Raw genomic sequence first — 25,394 nt, forward strand, 5'->3', positions numbered from 1 at the left:
CCAGGTGAACCATTTCATGCCTTGCTCTGTTTCTTTTCAACTCCTAATCGGACAGCCGCTGCTAACAGGGCTGCTTTAATGTTTTTGGTCATCTGCTGGACGGCTTTCTCGAGGGTGCGCGCTGTGATAGCAGGCTCAGTTAAGATAAACCCCAATAAATATTCAGCTCCCCTCAATATGTTGGCCAGTCATTAATGTATGGGGGAGATGAATCCAGTCGAACTGGAAATGGTGTTACGTACCATCATGAGGGCAAAAGGAAGTACTGTATCCCATGTTGTGTTGTTTTGCTGCAGTGTATTTCTAATGATCCCTTTTAACGTTCAGTTCACTTGCTGGATTGTGGATGGTAGGCGATGTGGAATTTCTGCTTGATGCCAAACACGGCCATAAGGTTCTGCATCACCCACCCCGTGAAATGTGTCCCTTGATCGGACTCTATGCTGGGGGAAGACCCCATTGTGTAAACGCTTGCTTGGCTAATATCATTGCGGTGGCCTTAGCTGTGTTGGATTTAGTAGGGAAATGCCTCGAGCCATTTGGTGAAAGTGTCTATTATTACCAGGATGTATTTAAATCCATTCCTACATGGCGGCAGTGGGCCGGTATAATGAATGTGGAGATCTGTCCAGGGCCCTTCTACTGGGTGTGGGTGCCTTAGCTCCACTTTTCTGGAATACCTATCAGGGTTGTTCTGGGCACAAATTAAACAATTGTCGATATAATGGGCAATGTCATCGTACAGATCAGGCCACCAACATAATTCTTTTAATCACTCGATTGTTGTCTCTATGCCCTGATGGCTGTGTCTGTCATGGTTCTGGTAGATGAGCTGATTTCTGTCCTGGGTAGGGATTACGTACATACCTGCCTTTAATATCAAACCATCCTGAATCTGTATTTTGTCCTTCCATTTCTCATATGGGGCTGGGTAATCTCCTTCTAAAATTTGTTTTAGGGAACGGTCAGTGTGCTGCGCCTGGACCAGGTCAGCTATATTAGTTTGGCAAATGGTCACAGCGTTCACTCGCTCTCCTACAGGCGGCTGCCAAAACTGTCCTGTGCGAGCACTGCCCTTGGCTAGTGCATGAACCTTCCAGTTACCAGGTGGGGAGGTCCTATGGTGGCTTCTAACCTTAATGATTCCAAATGTGCGCCCTTTGGTGGCCTGCAGAATGTATTTTAATAAAAGGGCTGACAGTTGGGGCTTTCCATCCGCTGATATGAAGCCTCTGGCTTCCCATAATGGTAGGAACTGAGTCAGGCTCGTTGCATGCGTACATACTATCAGAGTGTATGTTGGCAGAGGTTGGAGATAAGTCTTGGTGGCTCGCTATATCTGCAACTGCTGCTCGTTCAGCAGCTTGAGCACTCAATGACTGGTGGGTTTTGAGGGTGAGTTCTATTAGTAGGTGTCCCTGTTGATTTTCTACATAAATGCCACATCCTGTGATTCTGCTCCCATCTTCTATGGTGGATGAACCCTCTACATACATTCTCATGGCTGTGTCTGTCCGTTGGATGGCTGTCTGGTTTGTACCTGATTGTCTCTCCTGTTGTTTCGGGATAAACGGACCTGTTTGTGGCTATAACCTGACACTCATGCGGATCACCCACATAACTTAAATTATCTGGGCACCTTGGTTCACTTTACCGTGATGTCCGTACCCTGCAGTAGTAGCCAGTGCGGACCTGGCTTACTGAGCTGTGTTTAATGAGGCCATCCAGCAGGAGCTGGGTTGGGGTGTGTCCAGTGAGGACGGTTATTGGGCTCAATTTGGTGAAATGGGCAAAATGCTGCACAGGCCAAAATACGGCGAGCAGGTGTCATTCACACCCGGAGAAGCCCCGTTCGGCTGTGTCCAATACTCACGAGGCAGAGGCTACTGGGCCTGGTTTACCATGTCTTTCTTATATTAATACTGCTGAGAATGTGCGGCTGCAACTTCTAAGGCGTATGGTAGATCTGGGTCAGGAACTAATAAGGCTGGTGCTGTGGGGAGGACGCGCTTTAAATCACTTACTGCAGCTGTGTGCTGCACAGTCCACTTCCAGGTTGTGTTTTCATTCAGTAATTCGGAAAGTGGGGCTGCCTTAGTGGTGAAGACATCATTACAGCACAGTACACACCCTTCGGCCCTCAATGTTGTGCCGAGCTATGTCCAATCCCAAGATCAAGCTATCCCTTCCCTATATCCACCACCACAGGTACCAATTCGGGGTGGATGTTGTCATACAAAGTTTCCCGTGTGTGTTTTAGAATCAATCCGTTCTGTGGTCCGGGGACAAATCGAGTGGGATGGGTCTGAGGTTGACTTGATCCCAGTTCTTATTTCCTACAGTGTAAAGTTTCCTTCTATGAGTATCTCGGGCACCGCTGCCTGAGCTCTAATCCTTTTTCTGGGCTGTTGACCAGACATCCAATTTCAGGGCACCCATTACTTGAACATCTTCACCAATCCCCTTCTACGGTGACACTCAGGTAACATTTAGTTGAACTGCCATTTGGTTTTTTTATATACCAGCCGCTGGTTATTGCACCCAAATATTATACTCTCCTCAGGGTGCACCCATAACACACCCTCCTCACATTCCCCAGCGTCAGGTGGGGCAATCCATAAATAACCAGGATACCACAAATTCATCTTGCTTGGAATATCCTGTGTGCCTATCCCGATGATGAATCCGATGAGGTAGATTGTAGGTTGCATGTCTGTCATCGTCCATCGCTGTCCTGAGGGGATCAGTGTAATTTCTGCTGTTATTGTATCTAATATTTGATGTATAAACATATATTTAAAGTGTCCATGCCACCCCCCTTTTTTGTTTGAAAATCCTTTTGACAGTGGTGTGGTCGGATGGACCTGGGTATATCATGTCGTAGTATTTTTCTACCTTTTTAATAGTGTTCCTGTAATTAGGTGACCAAAACTGCACACAATACTCTAAGCTCGGCCTCACCAATGTCTTATACAACCTCACCATAACATTCCAACTCTTATACTCAATACTTTGATTCATAAAGGCCAATGTACTAAAAGCTGTCTTTACGACCCTATATCTATATACTTTACAGTGATGTCCCAACCCTGCAGTAGTAGCCAGCGCAGACCTGGCTTACTGGCTGTCTTTAATGAGGCCATCCAGCAGAAGCTGGGTTGGGGTGTTTCCGGTGAGGACGGTTATTGGGTTCAATTTGGTGAAATGGGCAAAATGCTGCACAGGCCAAAATACGGCGAGCAGGTGTCATTCACACCCGGAGAAGCCCCGTTCGGCTGTGTCCAATACTCAAGAGGCAGAGGCTACTGGGCCTGGTTTACCATGTCTTTCTTATAATAATACTGCTGAGAGTGTGCGGCTGCAACTTCTAAGGCGTATGGTAGATCTGGGTCAGGAACTAACAAGGCTGGTGCTGTGGTGAGGACACGCTTTAAATCACTTACTGCAGCTGTGTGCTGCACAGTCCACTTCCAGGTTGTGTTTTCCTTTAGCAATTCAGAAAGTGTGGCTGCCTTAGTGGTGAAGCCGTGTATATGGTTCTGACAGTACCTTACTAGACCTAGGAAAGATCAGAAGGCATTCACATCTCGGGGTAATGGAGGGTGCACTATGGACTCTATCCTTTTCTATTCAATCTCCCTCTTCCCATAGATAATCACCGTACCAAGGTATATAACCTCGGGTTGCAAAAGTTGGGTCTTTATCAGGTTGACTTTGCAGCCTAATGAGTGGAGCAGTGTGAGTAATTTATCCAGCAATGTTATATGTTCCTCTTTGGTGATAGTCTGTAACAATAAATCATCTACATATTGGACTAAACACTCGGGTCAGGAAAACTTCCCTAGTGCGGTAGCTAGTCGCCTGTGAAAGACGGACAAGGAATTATGGAAACCCTGTGGTAGGCAAGTCCAAGAGTATTGCTGTCCCTGGAAGGTAAAGGCAAATTTGTACTGGCAAGACCGATTTAAAGACATGGACCAGAAGACATTACTAATATCTAGTACCATGAAAATCTTTGCCTGGGCTCCCTGTTTCATCATGGTGACAGGGCTTGTGGCTACTGTGGGGGTAGTGAGTGGAGTAACCTTATTTAATTCCCGGTAGTCAACTGTTAATCTTGATGGATCCATTTACCTTATTCATGGGCTGTATCGGCGTATTATTTGTGGATGCCACTTCTCTCAACACCCCCTGCTGTGATAGACTGTCAAGTACCTTGGCCACCTCATCCTCTGCCTGTCTGGGGAAACCTTATTGTCTCTGTGGTTTCAGATCCAGCCCTTCAATTACCACCTCCCCAGGTATCTGGCTACAATCATGTTTATGCTGCGCAAACACCCCATTGTTTCTTTGAAGCACCTCCCTGATGGCTGGATCACTGTTTATCGTTAAGGGATCAAACCAGAATTCTCCTATTGTGCTAATCCAATTAGCATGTGTCCCGACTGGAATGATTGGTGGCGCTCTGCTAACCGTAGTCATCTGCCAAATGCACCGATTATAGCTGGATCGAATGAAAGATTATATTTATTCATATAATCGGACCCCAGGGTGTGTTCAGCACTTGGGGGAAGGCCAACTAACACTACCGGGTGGTCACACACCATGTTACCTAGGCAGACCTGTACAGGTGCTGTAATGCATGTGTCCTGTGAATCCACTGAGTGTAATTATGCCCGTAGTTGGCCAAGGGATTTCTGTTTTTAATTTTGATACATTTAGAGTAGTTCGGGAGCCTCCGGTATCCCAAAGGAACTCTATGAGGTGGCCTCTTACCTCGCCATTAACTAGGGGTGTCCCTACGCTATCCCAGCTGGTGCTACAGATCCAGGTTGGGGAGGCCAGGCACCATCAATCTAGCGTTCCATAGGCGGAAACAGTTGGATACAGTGTTGGGATCATGCTTACGGTATGCATGGGGTGACCGGGACCTTCCATCGGTGGTGGGCAGTATTATCTCTTATATCTAGGAGCTGCCCTAACTGGTGGAGCCGGTGGTCCTGATAGTCTAAAGGACCGTGTATATGGTGACGGGGGTCTCCTATCATCTCAGGCAAAGTGTCCTGGCTGCCTGCAATTAAAACATGTCCCTCTATCTCTCCCTGGGGCTGCTGTATAAGGTGGAGCTGGACCTCTCTGGTATTAGTGATCCCCTCTATCCTTGTTTCTCTATACTGGACCCTGGCTAGCCCTGATCGAAAGCATTCTCGCCTCCCTTTCTGACTGTGACACTGAAGCTCCCTGGACTTCCTATTCCCAGACTTGAGCTAAGCTTCATTGTGTGTGGTCTCTGCGGGGTGAAAATTAGCGTGGGCTTTCTTGCCTTCCTCTGTGGTGTGCGAGACTAATGCCCCAGCCCATTTGGATGAATCAGCTTCATTCAATCTAGCCCGATCTAATTTCCCCATATACTCCCGTGAAGTGGATCCATAAACAAACAGCAAAGGCAGTCTGATATTCCCCTTTCCTCTGTCTACATTTATTTAACCTGTCTACAGGATCCACTTTATTAAACCCTACCATGGTCAATATCGCTTCCTTAATTTTGTTTAAGGTTCCTTCCCTGGCATTTTGAAGGGTTGGCAGGACAGACCATACAGACTTGCTTAAGCACATGGTTATCAGCTTCATCTCTTCTCTTTCATCTCTCCCATGCCTTATCTTCTGCTGCCTAATATCCTCAAGAAACTGTGTGGATCAGTCGATGGCTCAAAGGTTGTGATTTCATTTGTGATTTTGGCCAATTGTGCCACTGTAAACTGGGTTATATATGTAACAGCTGGGCCCTGAGACTCTCCTACCCGATGTTCAGTCATCACTGGGTGCACTGGCACTGGAGGTGATCTGGGGGCACAGTGGGTATGACTTTCCCTGGGAAAGATGGTGGTGGACCCCAATCCTCAGTTTGCGTAACGTAAAGTCTAGCATTCTCCTTTAATTCTCCCCAATCCGCATTCTCTATCTCCTCTTCCTCTACTGTCCCGAAGTATACATAAATCCATTCTGAATCGACAATAGGGATTCCAGCCGTGAAATTTCTCGCTGGCATTTGAAGTGGGCAGCGGTTGCCTGTCTCTGTTCTTTACTGGCTTGATGTAGCATTTTTATTGCCGCCTGCAGATCAGCGCACTGAGCTTCCAATCGTGTTACTGCCCTCTCAGCTTCAACTTTGGCCAAGACAGCGCGCTGGGCGTCTTGGTAGGCTCTCTCATACTGGGCTTGAAAACTGCACAGATGGAATAATTTTGTCTGGTTGTTTCTCCTTAATTCATCTATCCCTCTGTCCTTTTTGGCTCTTATCTGCTCTATCCTCTCCTGCTTTTGTTCCTTTAGTTTCTCAATCTTTTCCCTCAGTGTCTGCTTCGATTCCTCCAGTTTCTTACGAACTGTGTTTAATTCCTTTTCTGTTCCTAGCAGTTGTCCTAAGCAACCCACAATGGCAATTTCTTTCTCACATTTGTCTGCCCGTTTTTCCTGAGCTTTCCTTAGATCATCCCAGTACTTCTACCCTAGGGATCCCGGTCCTGTCTCCGTTTTGGCACAAGATTCTGCCCATAGGGGCCACCCTTTCTTCTTAATAAATTCCCTGATTTTTCTTTCCCATATGGGACACTTCTGTCTCTGTGCTGTTTCCTGCCATTCTATATTCAACAACAAGGGGTAGTGGATTGATTGGATTGTGCGTATGGTTTTGGGCTATGTTCCAGTTCTAATCCCTTCGGATTCTAATGCAAACCTACAGAGTTTACCCTATCCTCCTTATTAGTAACAATGCATGCACAATTAACAATTTCCCAAAAGCAGTTATTTGTCCAATAAGGAATTTACACCTATTGGCTCTGAGTTTTAAATAATCGTTCAATATAGATTCTACAGGATTCGATAGTGGAGCAACAAAGTTACTTCTTATCAATGCCCACCCAGGGACGCCACTGTTGCCTGCCGCACAGTCTATTTTAACCCTTATACGGTCGACAAATAACTACGAGTAGATGTCTTATTAGTACAACCAATATTTATTTAAACCCACACAACCAATAATCACCCACCCAACCAACAATAAGTTATCTTACAAGAAAATACTAGAGTTCAAGTCCAGTGCAAGATCTTGACAACTTTGCGTGACTGGCAAGTACCCAAGCAGATATTGGTCTTTATCTGTGAGTTGGTCTCGGTCGTCCTCTGCGTAGTCTGGTCCTTGGGTCTGGTCTGGCACTCTGGCTCTGGTCTTCCTTCCTTCTCGGGTATGGTGACCCTCCTCGTGCTGGTCATCGCTGGCGATAGTCACCGTTATTGTAGGGGTCAGAGAGAGAGAGATTCCTGGTTGCGCAGCACCCTTTAAACCCCGGTTGGTTTCACGCCCCTTTTGGCCATTGCCAACCAGTCGATCAGGACTTGATCATCCTGATTGATAAGAGTCCAATCAGGTGCTGCCACACCGATCTCTGGGTGTGTCCCCAACGGCCATGTCTGTAGGTGCTAGAGGAACATAGGTCACATACCTCCCTCCTAAATAAGGGTTCATGGAGCCCTTAGGTCTGGTACAGAACCCTGTGTGACCAGAAAGTCTCTTTCATCCTGGAGATGACCCATATCCCGTTTATTCTCTTATCAGGGTTGCAGCCTGTATGTCTCTGTCTTTAAACTGCAGCCTGTTGGTTTAGTTTGTTGCCCAATTGTCCCAGAGTGCTTTACAAAACGCTATTCTGGATGGCCCGTTTGGCCACACTATTATAGAAAGGAGACTATTAAACTAGAAAGTGCAGAAGAGATTTACTAGGATGCTACCGGGACTTGATAGATTGAGTTACAAGGAGAGGCTGGATAGACTGGGACTTTTTTCTCTGGATTGTAGGAGACTTAGAGGTGATCTTATCGAGGTCTATAAAATAATGAGGGGCACAGATCAGCTAGATAGTCAATATTTTTCTCAAAGGTAGGAGTCTAAAACAAGACGGCGCAGGTTTAAGGTGAGGGGAGAGATAAAAAAAGATTCCAGAGGAGCAATTGCTTCTTGAGGGTGGTGTCTGGAACTAACTGCCAGAGGTGATAGTAGAGGTGGGTACTATTTTGTATTTTAAAAAGCATTTAGACAGTTACATGGGTAAGTGGGTGTAGAGGAATATGGGCCAAAAGTGGGCAACTGGGTTGAGCTTGGGGTTAAAGAAAGGGCAGCACGGATGAGTTGGGCCAAAGGGCCTGTTTTCATGCTGTGAACTTCAGTGACTCTGGATGGATTTAAACAAAGCCTTTGACAAGTTCCCAACTGGGAGATCGATGGGGATGGCTGAGACTCATGGAATTCAGGGAACGTTGGTGAGACGGATCCAAAACTGGCTTCGCAATTGGACACAGAGTGGCAGTAGAAGGCCGTTTGAGCGACTGGAGGCCGGAATCCAGCGGCATATTACAAGGATCGTTCGGTGCTGTGTCCATTATTGTTTGTTATAGACATAAATGATATAGATGTGGGTGAATGATAAGTTTGTAGATGACACCAAGATTGGTAGGGTGGTTAACAGTGAAAAAGGTGTAGTTTACTGGAAGATATAGATGGATTGGTTGGATGGGCATAGCAGTGGCAAATGCTTTTTAACTCTGATAAGTGCAAAGCGATGCACTTTGGAAGTAGTAACAAGACAAGGGAGCATTTAATGAATGGCAGGACACTAAGAAGTTCAGAGGAACAGATGGATCTTGTGATACTTATTCAACAGATATGTGAAGCTGGCAGAGCAGCTGAAGGGGGTCATTAAGAAGGCAGATGGGACACTTTATTTTATCAGTTGTTGTATAGAGGACAAGAGCAAGGAGATAATGTTGGAGCTGTACAGAATGTTGACTCGACCACAGCTGGAGTGCTGTGTGCAGTTCTGACCACCTCACTACAGGAAGGATGTGGTTGCACTAGAGGGAGTACAGAGGAGGTTCACCAGGATGTTACCTGGGCTGGAGCATTTGAGCAGTAAGGAGAGACTGGATAGGCTTGGATTGTTTTCTCTCGAGCAGAGAAGGCTGGGGGTGTGGGGGGAGCATGATTGGTGTGTATAAAATGAGGGGAATGGTCAGGGTGAGTAGGAAGTGGTATTCCCCTTGGTTGAGAGGGTCAATCACGAGAGGGCATAGTTTTAGGCTAAAAAGCAGAAGATTCAGAGGGGATCGGAGAAATATTTTTTCTCTTAGGTTGGTAGTGATCTGGAATGCACTGTCTAGGGAGGTGGGGAAACTTAACAACCTTGAAAAAAGCATTTGGATGAGAGCTTGGAATATAACATTCAAGGAGCTGGGATGAGTCAGGCTTTAGTGGTTATCTCTGATGCAGAATCGATGGGACGAGGGGTCTTTTCTGTGCTGTAGAACTGATTAATTCCTCCAGTATCCCAGCCTGCACTTCACCCAGACATTCCCACACTCAGTCAGCCAGGGACGACAGTATCCCAGGATGCACTGTACTGGCCCATTCCCTCAATGACAAGTCAGGCACCCCCATCTTGTTGGAAGGGGGTCAGAGTTTCCTCGCCTGACACATTGAATACATCATTGGTGGTTTGGGCAGTCAGTCTAATGCAGCAGTCTATTTCTAAATACCTTCCCAATAAACGCTCTCGACTGTTTCATACATCTGTGGTTTCAAAGCCTGTATTTCGAAAATACCACATCGAAACTGGGGGTGACGAGGTGGTTTAAACAGCTGAAAAAGAACTGCAGAAATCTGAAGGAGTAACAAAAATCACCGATCCACACTGCAGTCACCCAAAAACATTCAGGATGATTAAACCTTGGCTACAGCAAAAACTGGCCACGGAGCGGTGCTGAAAAGTAGCAACCATCACCATCCAAAGCACCAAAGACTTCCATGAAAACGGCATCAAAAGAAGCCTTGCTTGCCACGTGCTGTGCTGGAAAGTTCTGGTGTGGAGATGCCGGCATTGGACTGGGGTAAACACAGTAAGAAGTCTGACAACACCAGGTTTAAGTCCAACCAGTCTATTTGATAGTAAACTCACAAGCTTTCAGGATTTGCCCCTTCGTCAGGCGAAGCTTGTGAGTTTACTATGAAATAGATCGGTTGGACTTAAACCTGGTGTTGTCAGACTTCTTACCGTGGAAAGTTCTGGAACAGAGCTCCCTCTGCTGTGAGTAGCAAGTAACAAATTAATGGAGATCGAGGAAAGGAACAGGCTGAGCTCAGGATTACATGATTAAGTGTTCTGAAAGCTTTGTGGCACATTTGCTCTTCCACAAGCCCTTTCCATTGAAAGGTCAGGGAATTTAGACAAAAACCTTTCTCACCCATAGGCTGGTGGGAGTATGCAATCACTGCCTGAGAGGGTGGGAAGAGGTGGTAAACCTCAACATTTAAGAAACATTAAGACGAACACTTGAAACCAAGATCAAAAAGCTCATTCAGAGAGAGGAAACTTGCTTGCAGGCAGGAAAAAACAGACAGTTTCTATTGATTTAGAACTAGAAAGCAGGCGGCTAAGGGAAAAGTGGGACCTCTACTGAACAGGAAGCAGGGGAATTGACAACAGCAAAGAATGAAATGGCCGATATGCTAAACACATTGGAAATATTGTAAATCTCCCCTCGATCCTTACAATATCCCTTCTGATTGGGATTTGTGCGTTAGAAAAACCCAAGGGGCTACAGGCAGACAAATTGCGAGGACCCAATGAACCTCACGCTAGGGTTTTAATGGCTGCATCACTCCCTAAATTCTGGGAAGGTACCAGAAGATTGGAAATCACCAAGGTGAGTCCTTGTCACGTGAAGTGAGAAAGGCAGAAGGCAGGGGGCTCTTGGCCAGTTAAGTTTGACAGCTATTATTGGCAAGGCACTGGAGATAATGGTGGAGGGGGCAGGGTGGGTGTGGGAGGGGGAAGGAGAGAGAGAGAGAAAAAGAAACGGAGGTGGAATTATCCTGAGCCGGCTGCCTGGGTGACTGGGGTAGCCGGGGTTGGGGTTCCATTACCTCCCCTTCTTTTCTTTACCCTTTTTCCCTGGGGTCTTCTGGTCACGCGGAGGCTCCGCAGTCCCCCTCCTCCAGCCAGCAGCTGAGGTGGTAATTGCTGTCAGCGCAGTCTCCCCTTGCGGGGGCCAGGGTGGAGGGTGGGGGATGTGGGGGGCATACCAGGTGGTATTCGGTCGGGGGGGGGGAGAGGGGGCTGCGGTGCCAGCTGCGGTCACCTTGGGTTGGGGTTTGGTGGCCTTGGAAGCGGGGCAGTTTTTCCAAATCTGCCTCACCTCCTTACAGGTATGGCACTGCACACGGACCAGAAGACCCAGTAGGTGATCCCCTGGAATGGGATATTGAAGCCTCCCTCCAGGACCTCCTCCCAGGGCCAGGCAGACAAATACCTGGCACCGGAAGGAGTATGTGTGTCGTAGGGAGGGATCCCGAAGGCCGAGCCGGATCAGCACCACCCCAGATCTGACCTCCCCCAGGAAATGGAGGTGGGGGAGGAGGAGCTCTATGCATAAGAATGGTGGGATGTTCGGGATGACGAGCTTGTGGGCGATGGCCTCGAGTGGATCCACTGCCAGGAACGTCCTGCCCACCGTGAGCCCCTCTTCCAGAGCGAGGTGGACTGCCCGCTGGGCCTTCAAAAAGAGTACGGCCCTGCCATACATCTTGGAGGCCGCGACAGTGACTGAGGGGCCGACAACCCCAGCCGTCGCCCTCACGCAGGCCCCTCGATGTCGGAGTGAGCGTAGCATTGACCCCAAGTTGTCTTGTGAGTAAATTGAATGGTGGCAGGGCCTTTGGAGCGGCGGGGGCTTTGGACACCGTCACCCAAACACTCAGTCCTTCCATGTTGTTCCTGCAGTCAGGCTGTCCTCCCTCCCGTCAATGGAAAGAAAGGACCTCTGTCTGTGTCTCTCCCTCCAGCGAGAGAACACTCTCCAGGGGCTGGGCACCAGGCAGGTCAAAGGGCAGGCAGGTCAAAGGGCAGGCAGGCAATGATGGCTCCTCCTTCCTTCCTTCCCTCTGTCCTTAAGGTTTGGAATCTCGAGCAGTCTGACAGGAGAAATCCGCCACACAGTCTGCTTCTGGGACAGCTGCCATAGTGGTACTTGTTCCCTCTCTGTGCAGGCTCTCAGGTCCATCCAATCGATTTCCAAAGGGTCTTCCCAGGAAACACTCTCACAAATGTGTTATAGACACCGACAATCACATTCTGATTTAATGTTTTAAGTTTCCTTTGTACTTTTGGTTTCTGTTCGGACCGTTCCCCCTTCCTTTATGGGGTGGGGGTGGGGGGGGGGTGTTGCCCCTTTTAATTTGTCCCTAAGTTAATTTGACTTGTTGGGTCGTTAAGGACAAATGTGCTGTGGAGAATGGGCTGGGTAATTGTTTCAATTCTTTTTTATTGAGTCGGGAATTATTGTAGTCAGTTGAATGTGGGCTGTGTGTATAAAAGGTGTTGCTTGGTGGCTGAAGGAATGGTTCAGGTGTTTAGAATGATGGGTGGTTTTGGAGTGAGGGTTTTCTTCCCAGTGTTGGTGTTAGTTGGAGCTATTTATTGCTCTGATACTTGGCAACAGTCTCTAGGCCAGAGATTTCCATGGATGTTCCAAGCCACCCCTAGGCCTCAGACAGTCTCTCCTCCTGGGCCTCCCATTGATTCCCATTTCCGTGTGTCTCCAGTGCAGAGTGTGAGGGTGCAGTGTGGAGAGGACAAGCTGCTGGTCAGGGTCCAGCTGGATTTATTTGGAACCAGGCACCTAGTAAAAGCTGCTGATCTGACCCTGGGGACAGCAGGTTGTCGGCCAACCAGGATCTACTCTCAGAACCACACTGTCCTCTTTGACTATGGGCTCCATGAGTGTGGCAGCAGATTGCAGGTAATGTGAATCCTCAAGCTCTGCTTCTGAGCTTGGGCTGTATGTTGTTCCCCACTCTTCACTCACTCACTTGGTGAGATGTCATTGATATTGAGGAGATAGCTGTCTCTTGCTTTATAAAACCCCCAAACTAGCTTTCTATTCTGGATTGTACTTTGCTCTCACTAGTCTGAGTCTCTCCAACCCATTGTTCTGGAAGCTTCTCTTTGCTTCCTCCAAGCTTTCCCTCTTGTTTTTTGAGGATTTTCAGTTTGATTTCCCCTCATTCAAATCAACTCAACTGAGGGTTGAGTTTCAGTCCAGTTTAACCCAATTGGATTGAGTCTGAATGAATTCTCTACCCATTGTGGTGGTGGCTACCTTACTAAATACATTTGAGCCACGGCTAGATGGGTTTCTGATAGACAAGGGAATTAAGGGTTATGGGGAGAAAGTGGGAAGGTGGAACTGATCCACTTCAGATCAGCTGTGATCTTACTGAATGGTGGGGCAGGCTCTAAGGGCTAGATGGCCTACTCCTGCTCCTATTTGTAATGTTCTTATGCATAGCAACACAGCTAACCAGATGAGGCCATTCAGCCCCTGCAGCCTGTTCCCCAGTCATTACAATTGAGACTGAGCCTCCATGTTCCTGTCTTCACAACGTGATTCTCTCAATGGCCAGGAATAAATGGCTCTGTCCTGAATATCCTCTGAGTGACCATTCCCAGCTCTGTGGGGCTGGAGAGAATTCCAAAGATTCATCAGCTGCTGAATGAAGAAATTCCTCATCACATTAATCTTAAATGACTGACCCCTGACCTGGGATGACTACCCCCTAACAGACTGTCCAGCTTGGGGGAAGCAGCCTCTTCAGTGACCCTGTCAATCCCCCTGAATTGTTTTAATGGGATGAGTTCATTGTTAACCCTGGTATAGAACATTCTCATTTCAGATCAGTTCCTCATTCCTTAAGCTGCTGTCTTTCAGATGACTGGCGATTTCCTGATCTACAGCACCCACCTGAGCCACAGCCCACAGTATCATGGATCTGTTATTGTGAGAACCACTGGAGCTGTTGTTCCCATTGAGTGTCGTTATTTCAGGTGAGAATCTTTAATCAATGATCAATAAGATCTCCAGCTGCTAGTGACCTCTGACCTTGTCCTAAAATGTCTCCACTGTCTTCCCAGGAAAGGTAATGTGAGCAGTAACCCCATCAATCCCACTTGGATCCCATTCAGCTCCACCAGATCTGGAGAAGGGCATCTGTCATTCTCACTGCGCCTAATGAATGGTATGTGATGGGTGGATGCTGAGTGATTTCCTGTCCTCACTCACTGGGAGTGACACCCACTGTCTCCAACTCTCTTGTTGTCTTGTCCTTCAGATGACTGGCTTACAGAGCGCATTTCAACTGTCTACTACCTGGGTGAGCTCATTCACATTGAGGCCTCTGTTTCAATGAGCAACCACATGGCCCTGAAGCTCTACATTGACAGCTGTGTAGCTACATTGAGGCCAGGCCAGGACTCCAGCCCAAGATACAGTATCATTGACTACAATGGGTAAGGAGTGCTCTGCTTTCTCCAGCTGCTCCCATCTCAATGGTTTCTCTGGATTCACTTCATGTCCCTTTGTCCATCTTCAGTTGCCTCCTGGACAGCAAAGCTGAGGACTCCTTTTCAACCTTCGTGTTGCCAGGAAACGAGCGGGAGACAGACAAGCTCCGCTTTGACCTGGATGCCTTCCGTTTCTTTGGGGATGAGCGTTCCTTGGTAAGAGGAAGCTGATCATTGGGGTCTCCATGTTGGGAGGGAGTCACTAAATAACCACTTGTGTTGAATGTGTCCCTCAGATTTTCATCACCTGTCACCTGAAAGTAGTTCCAGTGGATCAGAGAGATTCCAGGAACAAAGCTTGTACTTGGCAGAAGATGCAGAATGTGTAAGTTTCCTCCCCTCCCCCCCCCCCCCCCCCCCAACTGTCCCTCAGGGATGTTTGTGTGGAGAAGTGATGCACAACCTGGCGGATTGACTGACTGACTGACTTGTTTTGTTTAGCTGGACCCCATTGGAGGAATCGCACTCTGATATTTGTGCCTGTTGCCATGTGGGGAACTGTGGAGCCACAAGGGATTTGGGAATTGGATCCAGAGGAAGGAGAGATCTTGTAGCTGAAGCTGGTAGGTCATTGATCCTCGATGTGGGGGCTTCCCCCTTTCCCCTCTCTAACTGGAATGGTTGGTTATTGCAGAGAGTGAAGCTGGATTGAAGTGGGAGGCTGAGGCCTCACTTGGACCCCTGCTCATTCTGGATACTGATGGGATCACCCTGGCAGCAGCCTCCCTGAATGAAGCTGAGGGAAGGATACAGGAGAGGTCTCTAGGGGGTGAGTTGGCTGGCTGCTGGTTTCCATTTTCCCCTCAGTGTTAGCATCACTAACCATTCGTTTCTCATTGCTTTGTAGGTGTGGAGTCTGAGGTGGTCCTGATTGTGACCCTGACTGTGTCAGCTGTCTCTCTGATCTCTGCTTTGTCAATCACCTTGTTCCTGTACAGGAAACACAAACAAACTCTGTTCAACCAGTCATCAAATGATCAATAAAGCATTGACTCCTTGTTTCTAGTGTGTGGGAGCTGATTGGTCAATGCATCCACATGTTAGTTCAATGGCTGTGAGGCTGACTGGGATGAGCCAATCCCAGCACAGAACTGGGCCTGCTGTATGATTGATCTACTGAGGGTTGAGAAACAGAGTCTCTGGATTTGATGGAGCTGCTGCTGGTTTTGTTTGAGCCCAGTGTGGGGGAGGGGGGGTGTGATCAGGTCTGGGGATGTCCTTGTGGAGCTGAGGCTGCTGCCTCCTTTCCCATGGTGATGTTCACCCCCTGGAGAGTGGCACAGTCAATTGGAATGTTTGAGTGGTTGTCACCCACACTCAGTGTTAATTTGATGAATTTATTAGTTTAGCACTGAACTGTGAGCAACCCATTTACTGCTGAGGCCATGTGACTTTTCCATCATCTCTAAGCTCTTCACCTGAAGAAATTATACCATGAGCCTTCACATTTTGGGTTGGGCCCTAACAAAAAATTGTGTTCCAGGTCATTTAATTTTCCTCTTGTTGCTGTTGTACTGAGATGGCTCAGGATCTTTTCAGCCAGGTAGTCCTCCAACTTGCATCATTGCGTGCACACAGTTGTAAATGCATTTTACTGACTGCTTGCTCAGTGCTCTATAGATTGAGATCTGTTTCTGCTGAAAATAGAGCATCTCCAATTTGAAGATGGGTGAGTTCCAGAGCAGGTACAGCACTTAGATATTTTACTGTATTGCTAAATTCTCCACAATGGAGTCAGAGGGTACAGTATTTAAACATGCCCTTTGGCCCAACTCATCCATGGCATCCAGTTTTTACTGTTGGGCTTGTCCCAGTTGCTTGCATTTGTCCCATTTCCCTCTATACTGATATCACTATCTAAATGCAGGAGACAAAATTAAACTTGTTCCAGATAAGTGGTTAGCACTGCTGTCTCTGAACCAGGCCCCTGGTTCAATTTCCAGGGTTGAGTGCCTGGCCAAAGGATAAAAATTTTTTTGGAACAGGGTGTCCCCCAAGGCTGCACCAACCATGCTGCCTGACTTAACTAAAACCCCCCCTATGCTTCCAGGGACCATATCCTTCTATTAATATCATTTTGTATACTTGTCATACACCCCTTAAAAGTCACTACTGTATCTGCATCAACCACCTCACTCAGCAATGAGTTCCAGGCACCAAAAAAAGTACATCTTTCAAAACTTGCCTCTGTCATCTTAAACCTATGCCCCCACCCAAGGGAAAAAGCCCTGTTTCCTCCGGTTTTCCATCTCTTGGTCTGTCTCTTGACCCTTCCCACTGTTCTGACAGCATATTCTCTTGCGGGCTTTGCTAGCCAATAAAATATAGCTGACAGTTAAAACGTTGAGCAGTAGAATCAGGAAAAAGGGGATCCCAGGGGTTATAACATAATGAACAAGTTCAATTGCTGACCATACAATTGAAAACAGAGCATTGTGTGCTGTATCACAAAACCAAGGAATATTCATTGTATAGTATTGACCAGTAAACATAAAATACCAGAAGGTATTTTTCAAAACACTCAGCACAGACACTATTCCAAGAACCAAAGCTGCTGTTTTCTCTGTGCAGTAGCTATTTCTCAGCTTCTGGCAACAAATGGCCATGAACTGATCAAAGGCAAACCTAACAGTGAACTAGACAGAACAGTCTATTGCTGAATACAGTAGGACAGCATGGATACTACACACAGGGAGGTAAAACAGAGGGAAAAAATAGTCATAATAAAGAATTGGAATGTGCCTCAAGATCAGATCGATGATAATGACCAGTAGATCGGATGTTGCCATGGCCACCAAGTAACGAGTGACGCACTTTGAGAGACCGCACTTGCCACCAGCCAGGATCACAATGGTAATTAAGTTTGCTGTAAGGAAGGAACAATGCTGGGAACATAGAGCTCTGTTTGACTGATTTTGTGCAGATACTTGCAGATACATACTGCATCCAGCGATGGATTGAGATGGTTGAACCTTTCAATGAAACAAACTGTTGAATATAAGTTGGCCTTTGGGATTAAATGGGACATCAGGAATAACGTACTATAGGAGAACACACACAATTCACTGCTTAACTGGCTGTTTCTTTCATTGGTTAAAAGAGCTGAATGCTGCAGCAACTCATAAAGGTCAAAGCACAGAAACTTCATTTGGGGAAAGTAGAATTAAGCTTCATGGTCTGGGTTTGTGTGTCAAGATCAGCTGAAGTTCCTGATTTTGATCTTTCTGCAGTGACCCTAGGCTAGTTTGTGCTAGTCAGCCTAGGCTCCTACTCTTGATAATGGGAGGACTGCAGCCATTGTATCCAGTCCCTGCTTCAAACTCCATTCCCTAGTTGGCAACACTTGGAGATTGCATTAATCTCTTTGTAAATTTGCTATCACATTTGCTCCCCCATTTACCTCTCAACCTCATTCTTGTGGCGTCACTAAAACTGTGCATTTCCACCAGTGTGACTTCACCCAATATTGCCACTATCTCAGCCCATCTGCTGCTGAAACATTCATTCGCACTCTTGTTTCATCTTGACTCAAATATTCCATTAGCTGGTCTCCCAAATTCTACACGCCATTAACTTATAGAAATTAAAAACTCTGCTGCCATTGTCTTCCTAATCCCTCGGTTCTTCCCTCTCTAATTGGACCCTAGACTGCTGAACCTACAGACCACAATCAATGGGCAATAGACAACAACACCTCTTTCATGATTATCATCAACACTGGTGCTCTGCAAGGCTGTGTCCTCAGCTTCTTAGTATACTCCTTATACACCTATAACTGTGAGGCCAAATTGCCCTCAAACTCCATTTTCAAGTTTGCTGATGACATCACCACAGTGGATCAGATGCGATGGAGTGTGGGGAAGAGATAGGGAATCTGGAGAACTGGTGCGACATCAATAATCTCTCTCAATGTCAGTGAAACGAAAGAAATAATCATCCACTTCAGGAAGCATAGTCAAGGATCTGTCCCCTGTCAACGTCAATGGGGATGAAATGGGAATGGTTGAGAGTTTCAAGTTTCTAGGTGTCCAGATCACCAACAACCTGTCTTGGTCTATCCATGCCAATGTTATAGTTAAGAAAATCCACCAATGCCTCTACTTTCTCAGGAGGCTGAGGAAATTTGGCATGTTGCTACAACTTAATAACATAAGAAATAGGAGCAGGAGTGGGCCATATAGCCCTTCGAGCCTGCCCTGCCATTCAATAAGATCATGGCTGATCTGAAGTGGATCAGTTCCACTTTCCCGCCCTGTCCCCATAACCCTTAATTCCCTTGTCTTTCAGAAACCTACCTACCTACCTGTGACTTAAATATATTTAGTAAGGTAGCCTCCACCACTTCAACGGGCAGAGAATTCCAGAGATTCACCACCCTTTGAGTGAAGAAGTTCCTCCTCAACTCTGATCTAAACTGCCCCCCCCCCGCTTATCTTGAGGCTGTGTCCTCTAGATCTGCTATCTTTTGTAAGTGGAAAGAATCTCTCTACCTCTACCCTATCCATTCCCTTCATTATCTTATATGTTTCTATCAACTATTACAGATGCACCATCGAAAGCATTCTTTCTGGTTGTATCACAGCTTGGAATGAATCCTGGTCTGCCCAAGATCACAAGAAACTACAAAAGGTCATGAATGTTGCCCAGTCATCACGCAAACCAGCCTCCCATCCATTGACTCTGTCTACTCTTCCCGCTGCCTCAGCAGCATAATCAAGGATCCCACACACCCCGGACATTCTCTCTTCCATGTTCTTCCATCGGGAAAAAGATACAATAGTCTGAGGTCACGTACCAACCGACTCAAGAACAACTTCTTCCCTGCTGCTATCAGACTTTTGAATGGACATATGTTATATGAAGTTAATCTTTCTCTACACCCGAGCTATGATGTAAGGCTACATTCTGCACTCTCTCCTTTCCTTCTCTATGAATGGTATAGTGCAGAAGAAAGTGACAATAATGAATCAAATCAAACTCAAATTGAATCATTGATGCCATGAATAATACATTGAAGCACGGGTCAGAGAATTATTAGTTGGAGACAGAGCCTTACCAAGAACTCCAAAGACAGCAAGCAGGGGATAATAAACCTCTTCTATCCTCACAAGGATGTCAAAAAATGAATAACCGTAGCCCATTCTCTGTCTCTGTGAAGCCTTTGGTTCCCGCTATTACTGGTGGTGATCTCTCACTGACACTGTGGAATGACAGATTGAAAACATTCCTATTAATAGGAAATAGGGAGTTTCCAGTGTTGTAATTAGTGTTCCTAGAGACTGCCATTAATTACAGTCACTGAACAAACACTTCCAGTTAACCCCTTTCACATCGAAACATTCTCTAACACTATTTAATTAATGACATGTAAAATCAAACTCTCTAAAACCAATCTGTAGTTTTCAAAGCTCCACATTTATCATCAGGGTTATACAGGATGGATCTGTACTTATAAAAGTTTGAGTATTGTGACAGAAGAAAACTAAACACTGTCTATTTTTATAAACTGTATCCTTATTGTTTCTTATTTTGAAATGGGAGTTCTTGACCAAACAAAGACCATTAAGATGGATAAGCTTCTATCTATTGGCACAATGGCACTGTGGTTTGCCAGGGACCTGGGTTTGATTCCTGGCTTGGGTCTCTGTCTGTTTGAAATCTGCACATTCTCCCTGTATCTAGGTGGGTTCCCTCCAGGTGCTCTGGTTTCCTCCCGCAGTCCAGAGCTGTGCGATTTACGTGTGTAGGCCATGCTAAATTCCCCCTAGGTGTCAGGGACTAGCCAGTGTAAATGCATGGGGTTATGGGGATAACCCTGATCAAGCCCTGGAGGGGGTGTAATGCCTCATCCTATCAGTTTGGATTTGGTTCAATCGAGCCCAAGACAAGAGTATGGACTGTCTTGTCAGCTTGGATATGTAATGTCTCTCATGCAGGGACTCTGGGTCAAAATGGAGGTTTGATTGGAAATAAAGTACCAAAAGGTACAAAGAATTAAAACAATAAATACTGGCATTGCTAATGACGCTTATTTCCATCCAATGAATAAAAACCCACACCAAAACAAGCCCAGGCCAGGAGGGACAACTGGCCTCCCATCTCACTTCAGTCTGCTGGTTGATTTGTGCTATTTCTTACGAAGCTGCTGCTGCTTCATCTTTGCATCCTCTGCTTCATCTTGTGACGTCAACACAACCAGAACAAATTTCACAACACCAGTATTCAGCCCACCATCCTCCACTGAAGAATTCCTCCTTGCCCTTTGATTCTGGACTCTGGGAATAAATTCTTACTTTTCTGTGGGAGATGAAGCTCAATACAAACTGGAGGAAACCCACATGTCTCTCCTTGTCTTGCTGCAATGTTCCAGTGAAGCTCAATGTAAACTGGAGGAACAGCATCTCATCTTCCAGCTCGGCACTTTACAGCCTCCCAGTCTCAGCACCCAATTCAACAACATCAGATGATTAGCTCTGCCCCACCTCGACCCCTTTGTTTCCATTCTATTTTATATAATTTTCTCTACCTTTTATTTCTTTATTGTCTTTCTTCATTTTCTTCCCACTGTTTTGCCCCACTTTATGCCCTTCCCTTACCTTTTCTCCCCCTTTGTCCTCCTTTTCTAAATCTCACCTCTGTCCCATCCACTCGTAGCCAATGTATGTAACCAACATGGAATAGCCTGTTTAATCTGTTGTTCAAAGTTTTGAGATCCTTTGTCTTTCCAGGGTAATTTCAGGGAGTCTGAGCACTTTTCAGTTCCAAAAGTAGTGGTCTTCAGCCCATTTGCGAATTTTTGAAATGTAAATCTGATCAGAGCACCGAATCACATCTGATCACTGAAAACACACTCCTTCTCCATCCAGATGCCCTCATGAGTTTGAACATGGCACGGTGGCACAGTGGTTAGCACTGCTGTCTCACAGCGCCAGGGATCTGGGTTCGATGGTGGGTGGGACTGCAAGATCCTGCTGCAAGCCAATGGCGGATGAGACTGGAAGATTCCACCATCAGCCATGGTAGGCAGACTGGAAGACCTTTTTTACCATCAAATGATGGGCAGGACTGCAAGATCCCATTACCAGCCAGTGACGGTAGGACTGGAAGATCTTTCTACCAGCCAATGGTGGACAGAACTGCAAGATACCATTACCAGCCAGTGACTGTAGGACTGGAAAATCTTTCAATAGCCAATGGTGGGCGGACCTGGAAGATCCTATTATCAGCCAATGGCAGGTGGGACTGGAAGATCCCACTCCCAGTCAATGGTAGAAGGACTGGAAGTTCTTTTTCCCAGCAAATGGTGGGTGGGGCCTCAAGATCCTGTTACGAGCCACTGGCAGGGGGACTGGAAGATCTTTCTACCAGCCATTGGTGGATGGGACTGGTAGATCCCACTACCAGCCAATGGCGGGGTGGGACTGGGAGATCCCATTAGCAGCCAATGGTGAGCAGGACTGGAAGATCCCATTAGCAGCCAAAGGCAGGTGGGACCGGAAGATCCCACTACCAGCCAATGATGGGCTGCCTAATTCGCTACAAAAGAGGCTGCAGAGTGGGCAGGAAATCCTGCCCTTTGTGCCCAACAGATCCCTTTCCTCAAATTCCTCTTAGCTTTACTACTTACAATAACTTCACCAATATTCTACCCTTGTGCAAAATGCATTGCTGCATTCTTGTACCTGAAAATGTGCCACATCGATGCAGATTTCTGTTTGGTTCTTTCTTCTCACTAGTTTATCTGTTAGCAGTGTGATGTCTGAGATTTGAATGTCGGCAATTCCACAGCCTGGAATAACCAATAAAATCAAACAGAAATTAATTCACACATTATGATGGCTTAGGTAACGGACGAACATGAAAACCCGGGGATTTGCTTTATCCGTTCAAAAATCTGAACTCATTCACTGATCCTCTGGAACGCCATCACCTTCCAGGTCACCTCCGAGTCATTCACCATCCTGACTTGGAAATATCACTGGGTCAAAATCTTGGAGTTCCCTCCCTAACAGCACTGTGGGTGTACCTCCACCACATGGACTGCGGGGGTTCAAGGAGGCAGCTCACCTTCTGCATCGGTGCAGCACATATTCATGCACACCGCAATGAACTGTCGCATTTTTCACAAGAGTAGAATATTGGTAAAGTGGTTCAAGATGGCAGTTCATCACCACCTTCTCAAGGCGCGATTCCAGATGGTCAATAAATGCTGGTCTAGTCGTTGATGCTCAAATTGCATGAATGTACTGAGTAAACGATAGGTGGGATTTCAGTAAAATGTGTCATCAGATTCTGACCGAAAATCAGTGTGATTCTCCCCAGACTCACACCACGTTTTCACACCAGCTTCCTGGTACTCAGTGCACAGAAAATTGGGGTGGGGGGGTGGTGAGGGTTACCTTGTTAGTGCGATGGGGCAGGACTAGCAGAGATGGCAAAGCTGGCTCCACAGAGGTCGGGGCGCCATCCTTAAAGTGCGGACATACAATAATCCCCCATTCCACGGGCATAGAGGAAATGCATGGTGGCACAGTGAGTTAGCACTGCTGCCTCACAGCACCAGGGACCTGGATTCGATTCCCAGCTCGGGTCACTGGCTGTGTGGAGTTTGCACGTTCTCCCCATGTCTGAGTGGGTTTCCTCCGGGTGCTCCCACTGAAGGTGGACTTTGGACCACCCTCATTCTCCCACCCGAGGCTATGTCCAGAAACCCCAATCACCCTCTTTGTGCATCACTAGGCCTTGCTTACTCTCCCCGTCCTGGGACCCCTTGAACTGAGCTGGGCCTCTGGTGCCTGTGATGTTCTCTTGCATTTCCTCATGAGTCCCCAGTTCTGTAGTAGACTCAACATCTGCTGTCCATTGCTCTGTGGACTCAACATCTGCTGTCCATCGCTCTGTGGACTCAACATCAGCTGTCCATCGCTCTGTGGACTCAACATCAGCTGGCCATCGCTCTGTGGACTCAACATCTGCTGTCCATCGCTCTGTGGACTCAACATCAGCTGTCCATCGCTCTGTGGACTCAACATCAGCTGGCCATCGCTCTGTGGACTCAACATCTGCTGTCCATCGCTCTGTGGACTCAACATCAGCTGGCCATCGCTCTGTGGACTCAACATCTGCTGTCCATTGCTCTGTGGACTCAACATCAGCTGGCCATCGCTCTGTGGACTCAACATCAGCTGTCCATCGCTCTGTGGACTCAACATCAGCTGTCCATCGCTCTGTGGACTCAACATCAGCTGGCCATCGCTCTGTGGACTCAACATCAGCTGGCCATCGCTCTGTGGACTCAACATCAGCTGGCCAATCAGCTTAGCTCCAAAAATGTGCAGGTTAGGTAGATTGACCATTGCTAAATTGCCCCTTAGTGACAGGAGGATTAGCAGGGTAAATACGGGGATTACAGGGATAGGGCTTGGGTGGAATTGTAGCCAGTGCAAGCCTGATGGGCCAATTTATAGCAAGTACATTTATGGTTGCTAACTGTATTTAAAGTGTTTAAGTCTCTATGAGGAATATTGATAATTTGGAACTGAAAAAATGATAAGCAAATAGTTAGGTTGCATCATTTGTTACAGTTGTATTTAAACTCTGCTATTATATAAAGTCTACTTTACAATAAACAGTCCCTAATTTGTCAGTGGAACCATTCCTGGAAGGAAGTACCCTTTCCTCAGGTTTAGGCTGAATTATTGTTGGGCTCTAGTCTGGCTTCTGAATCCAATTTGGAATTCCGGTCTTCGAACCGAACACCTGCTAGAGTCACCAAGTCATTGACTTTTATAGCTCAGCAAGAGGCCCTTCGGCCCATCAAGTCTGCGGCCAACCATAAAGCACCTATCAATTCGAATCCCATTTTCCAGCGCTTGTTGCATCGTGTTGTTCGCAATGATGTTTGCAGCATTCCTCTAAATGCTTAAATGTTGTGAAGGGGAGAGGGAGGGGACTGGGTAAGATGCTCTGTCAGAGAGTCCGTGCAAACTCAATGCTCTCCTTCTGCACTATAGGGATTCGATGTTCAACCCTTTGTCTGCGTATTTATCACGATTCTGTCACATTGCTGCTCTACATCCGAAAATATGTGCAGAATAAAGAATTGGAAATGCAAAAAAAGTCTTGAAAACACAGCTGAGCGAACAGCAACATGCAGTTTTACATCTGACATTGTGCCCAAACGATGTGTTAAACTATCAAAGCTTGCTGTGTTCTGGTAAAGCAGGCATCAGAATTTTATTCCGTGTCCTGACTTGGGAATATACTGCCATTTCTTTATGGCTGCCGGCTAAAAATCCGTGGAATCTGGAATTGCTTGGGTTCCTATATCACAAAATATAGCAGCAGAGCAAAAGGTGCTTCAACTGCACCGTCCCCAGAGCAAGAACGGTTGGGCAATAATGCTGAACACACGGATGCCCACTCCAATTTGGTAAAAGAAAGAAACATCTGGCAAAGTGAGGAGGAGATTGTCTCACAAACAGAATTAGACAGATGTGTTGCAGTGTGACACATGGAGACGGATACACGGAACACACTGAGAATGGCAAACTGCGAGTTCACTCAGAATCTCTGCCAATCCAACATGTTTACCATAACAACTGGTTGTATGGAAGAGTGTACATAACTGTTGGAGATTAAGTGATCAAAGGTTATGACTTTTACACAGCATTTGTTATTTTATTGCGGGTTTATCTAATGTCAGCTGAGTCTGTGGGCATCTGGATTACAGTGTGGCCCAGCTGGAATGTTCCCAATAAGTTCATGCTTCATGTTTCTTCACCATCAGCACATGTTATTTACCAGGACCATCAATGAGTTGAGAGTGTGAAAGGGGTGGCACAGTAGCACAGGGGGTTAGCACTGCTGCTTCACAGCTCCAGGGTCCTGGGTTCGATTCCCGGCTCGGGGTCACTGTCTGTGTGGAGCTTGCACGTTCTCCTC

The 25,394-nt window shown here is 46.7% G+C and overlaps 1 protein-coding gene across 1 annotated transcript; it reads left to right on the forward strand.

The window, feature by feature from the left end:
- Positions 1-12,447: 12,447 nt before the first annotated feature.
- Positions 12,448-15,434, forward strand: LOC145360908 (zona pellucida sperm-binding protein 3-like). The gene is made up of 9 exons (XM_080216411.1): positions 12,448-12,849; positions 13,819-13,934; positions 14,022-14,125; positions 14,219-14,396; positions 14,480-14,606; positions 14,687-14,775; positions 14,892-15,013; positions 15,085-15,219; positions 15,298-15,434. The coding sequence occupies exons 1-9, from the start codon at positions 12,448-12,450 to the stop codon at positions 15,432-15,434; spliced, it is 1,410 nt and encodes a 469-aa protein (XP_080072537.1).
- Positions 15,435-25,394: the final 9,960 nt, after the last annotated feature.

This window comes from Carcharhinus amblyrhynchos, chromosome 33 (genome assembly GCF_965287045.1).
Source record: "Carcharhinus amblyrhynchos chromosome 33, sCarAmb.v2.hapA, whole genome shotgun sequence".
Lineage (NCBI taxonomy): Eukaryota > Metazoa > Chordata > Chondrichthyes > Carcharhiniformes > Carcharhinidae > Carcharhinus > Carcharhinus amblyrhynchos.

What these genes read in the sequence shown, in the direction of transcription:
- LOC145360908 (XM_080216411.1), top strand. Translation starts at nt 12,448, where the DNA reads ATGGTTCAGGTGTTTAGAATGATGGGTGGTTTTGGAGTGAGGGTTTTC. An exon ending in CTCACTGCGCCTAATGAATG is followed by an intron (nt 14,126 to 14,218) that starts GTATGTGATGGG and finishes CTTGTCCTTCAG; the next exon opens with ATGACTGGCTTACAGAGCGC. An exon ending in TGGCAGAAGATGCAGAATGT is followed by an intron (nt 14,776 to 14,891) that starts GTAAGTTTCCTC and finishes TGTTTTGTTTAG; the next exon opens with CTGGACCCCATTGGAGGAAT.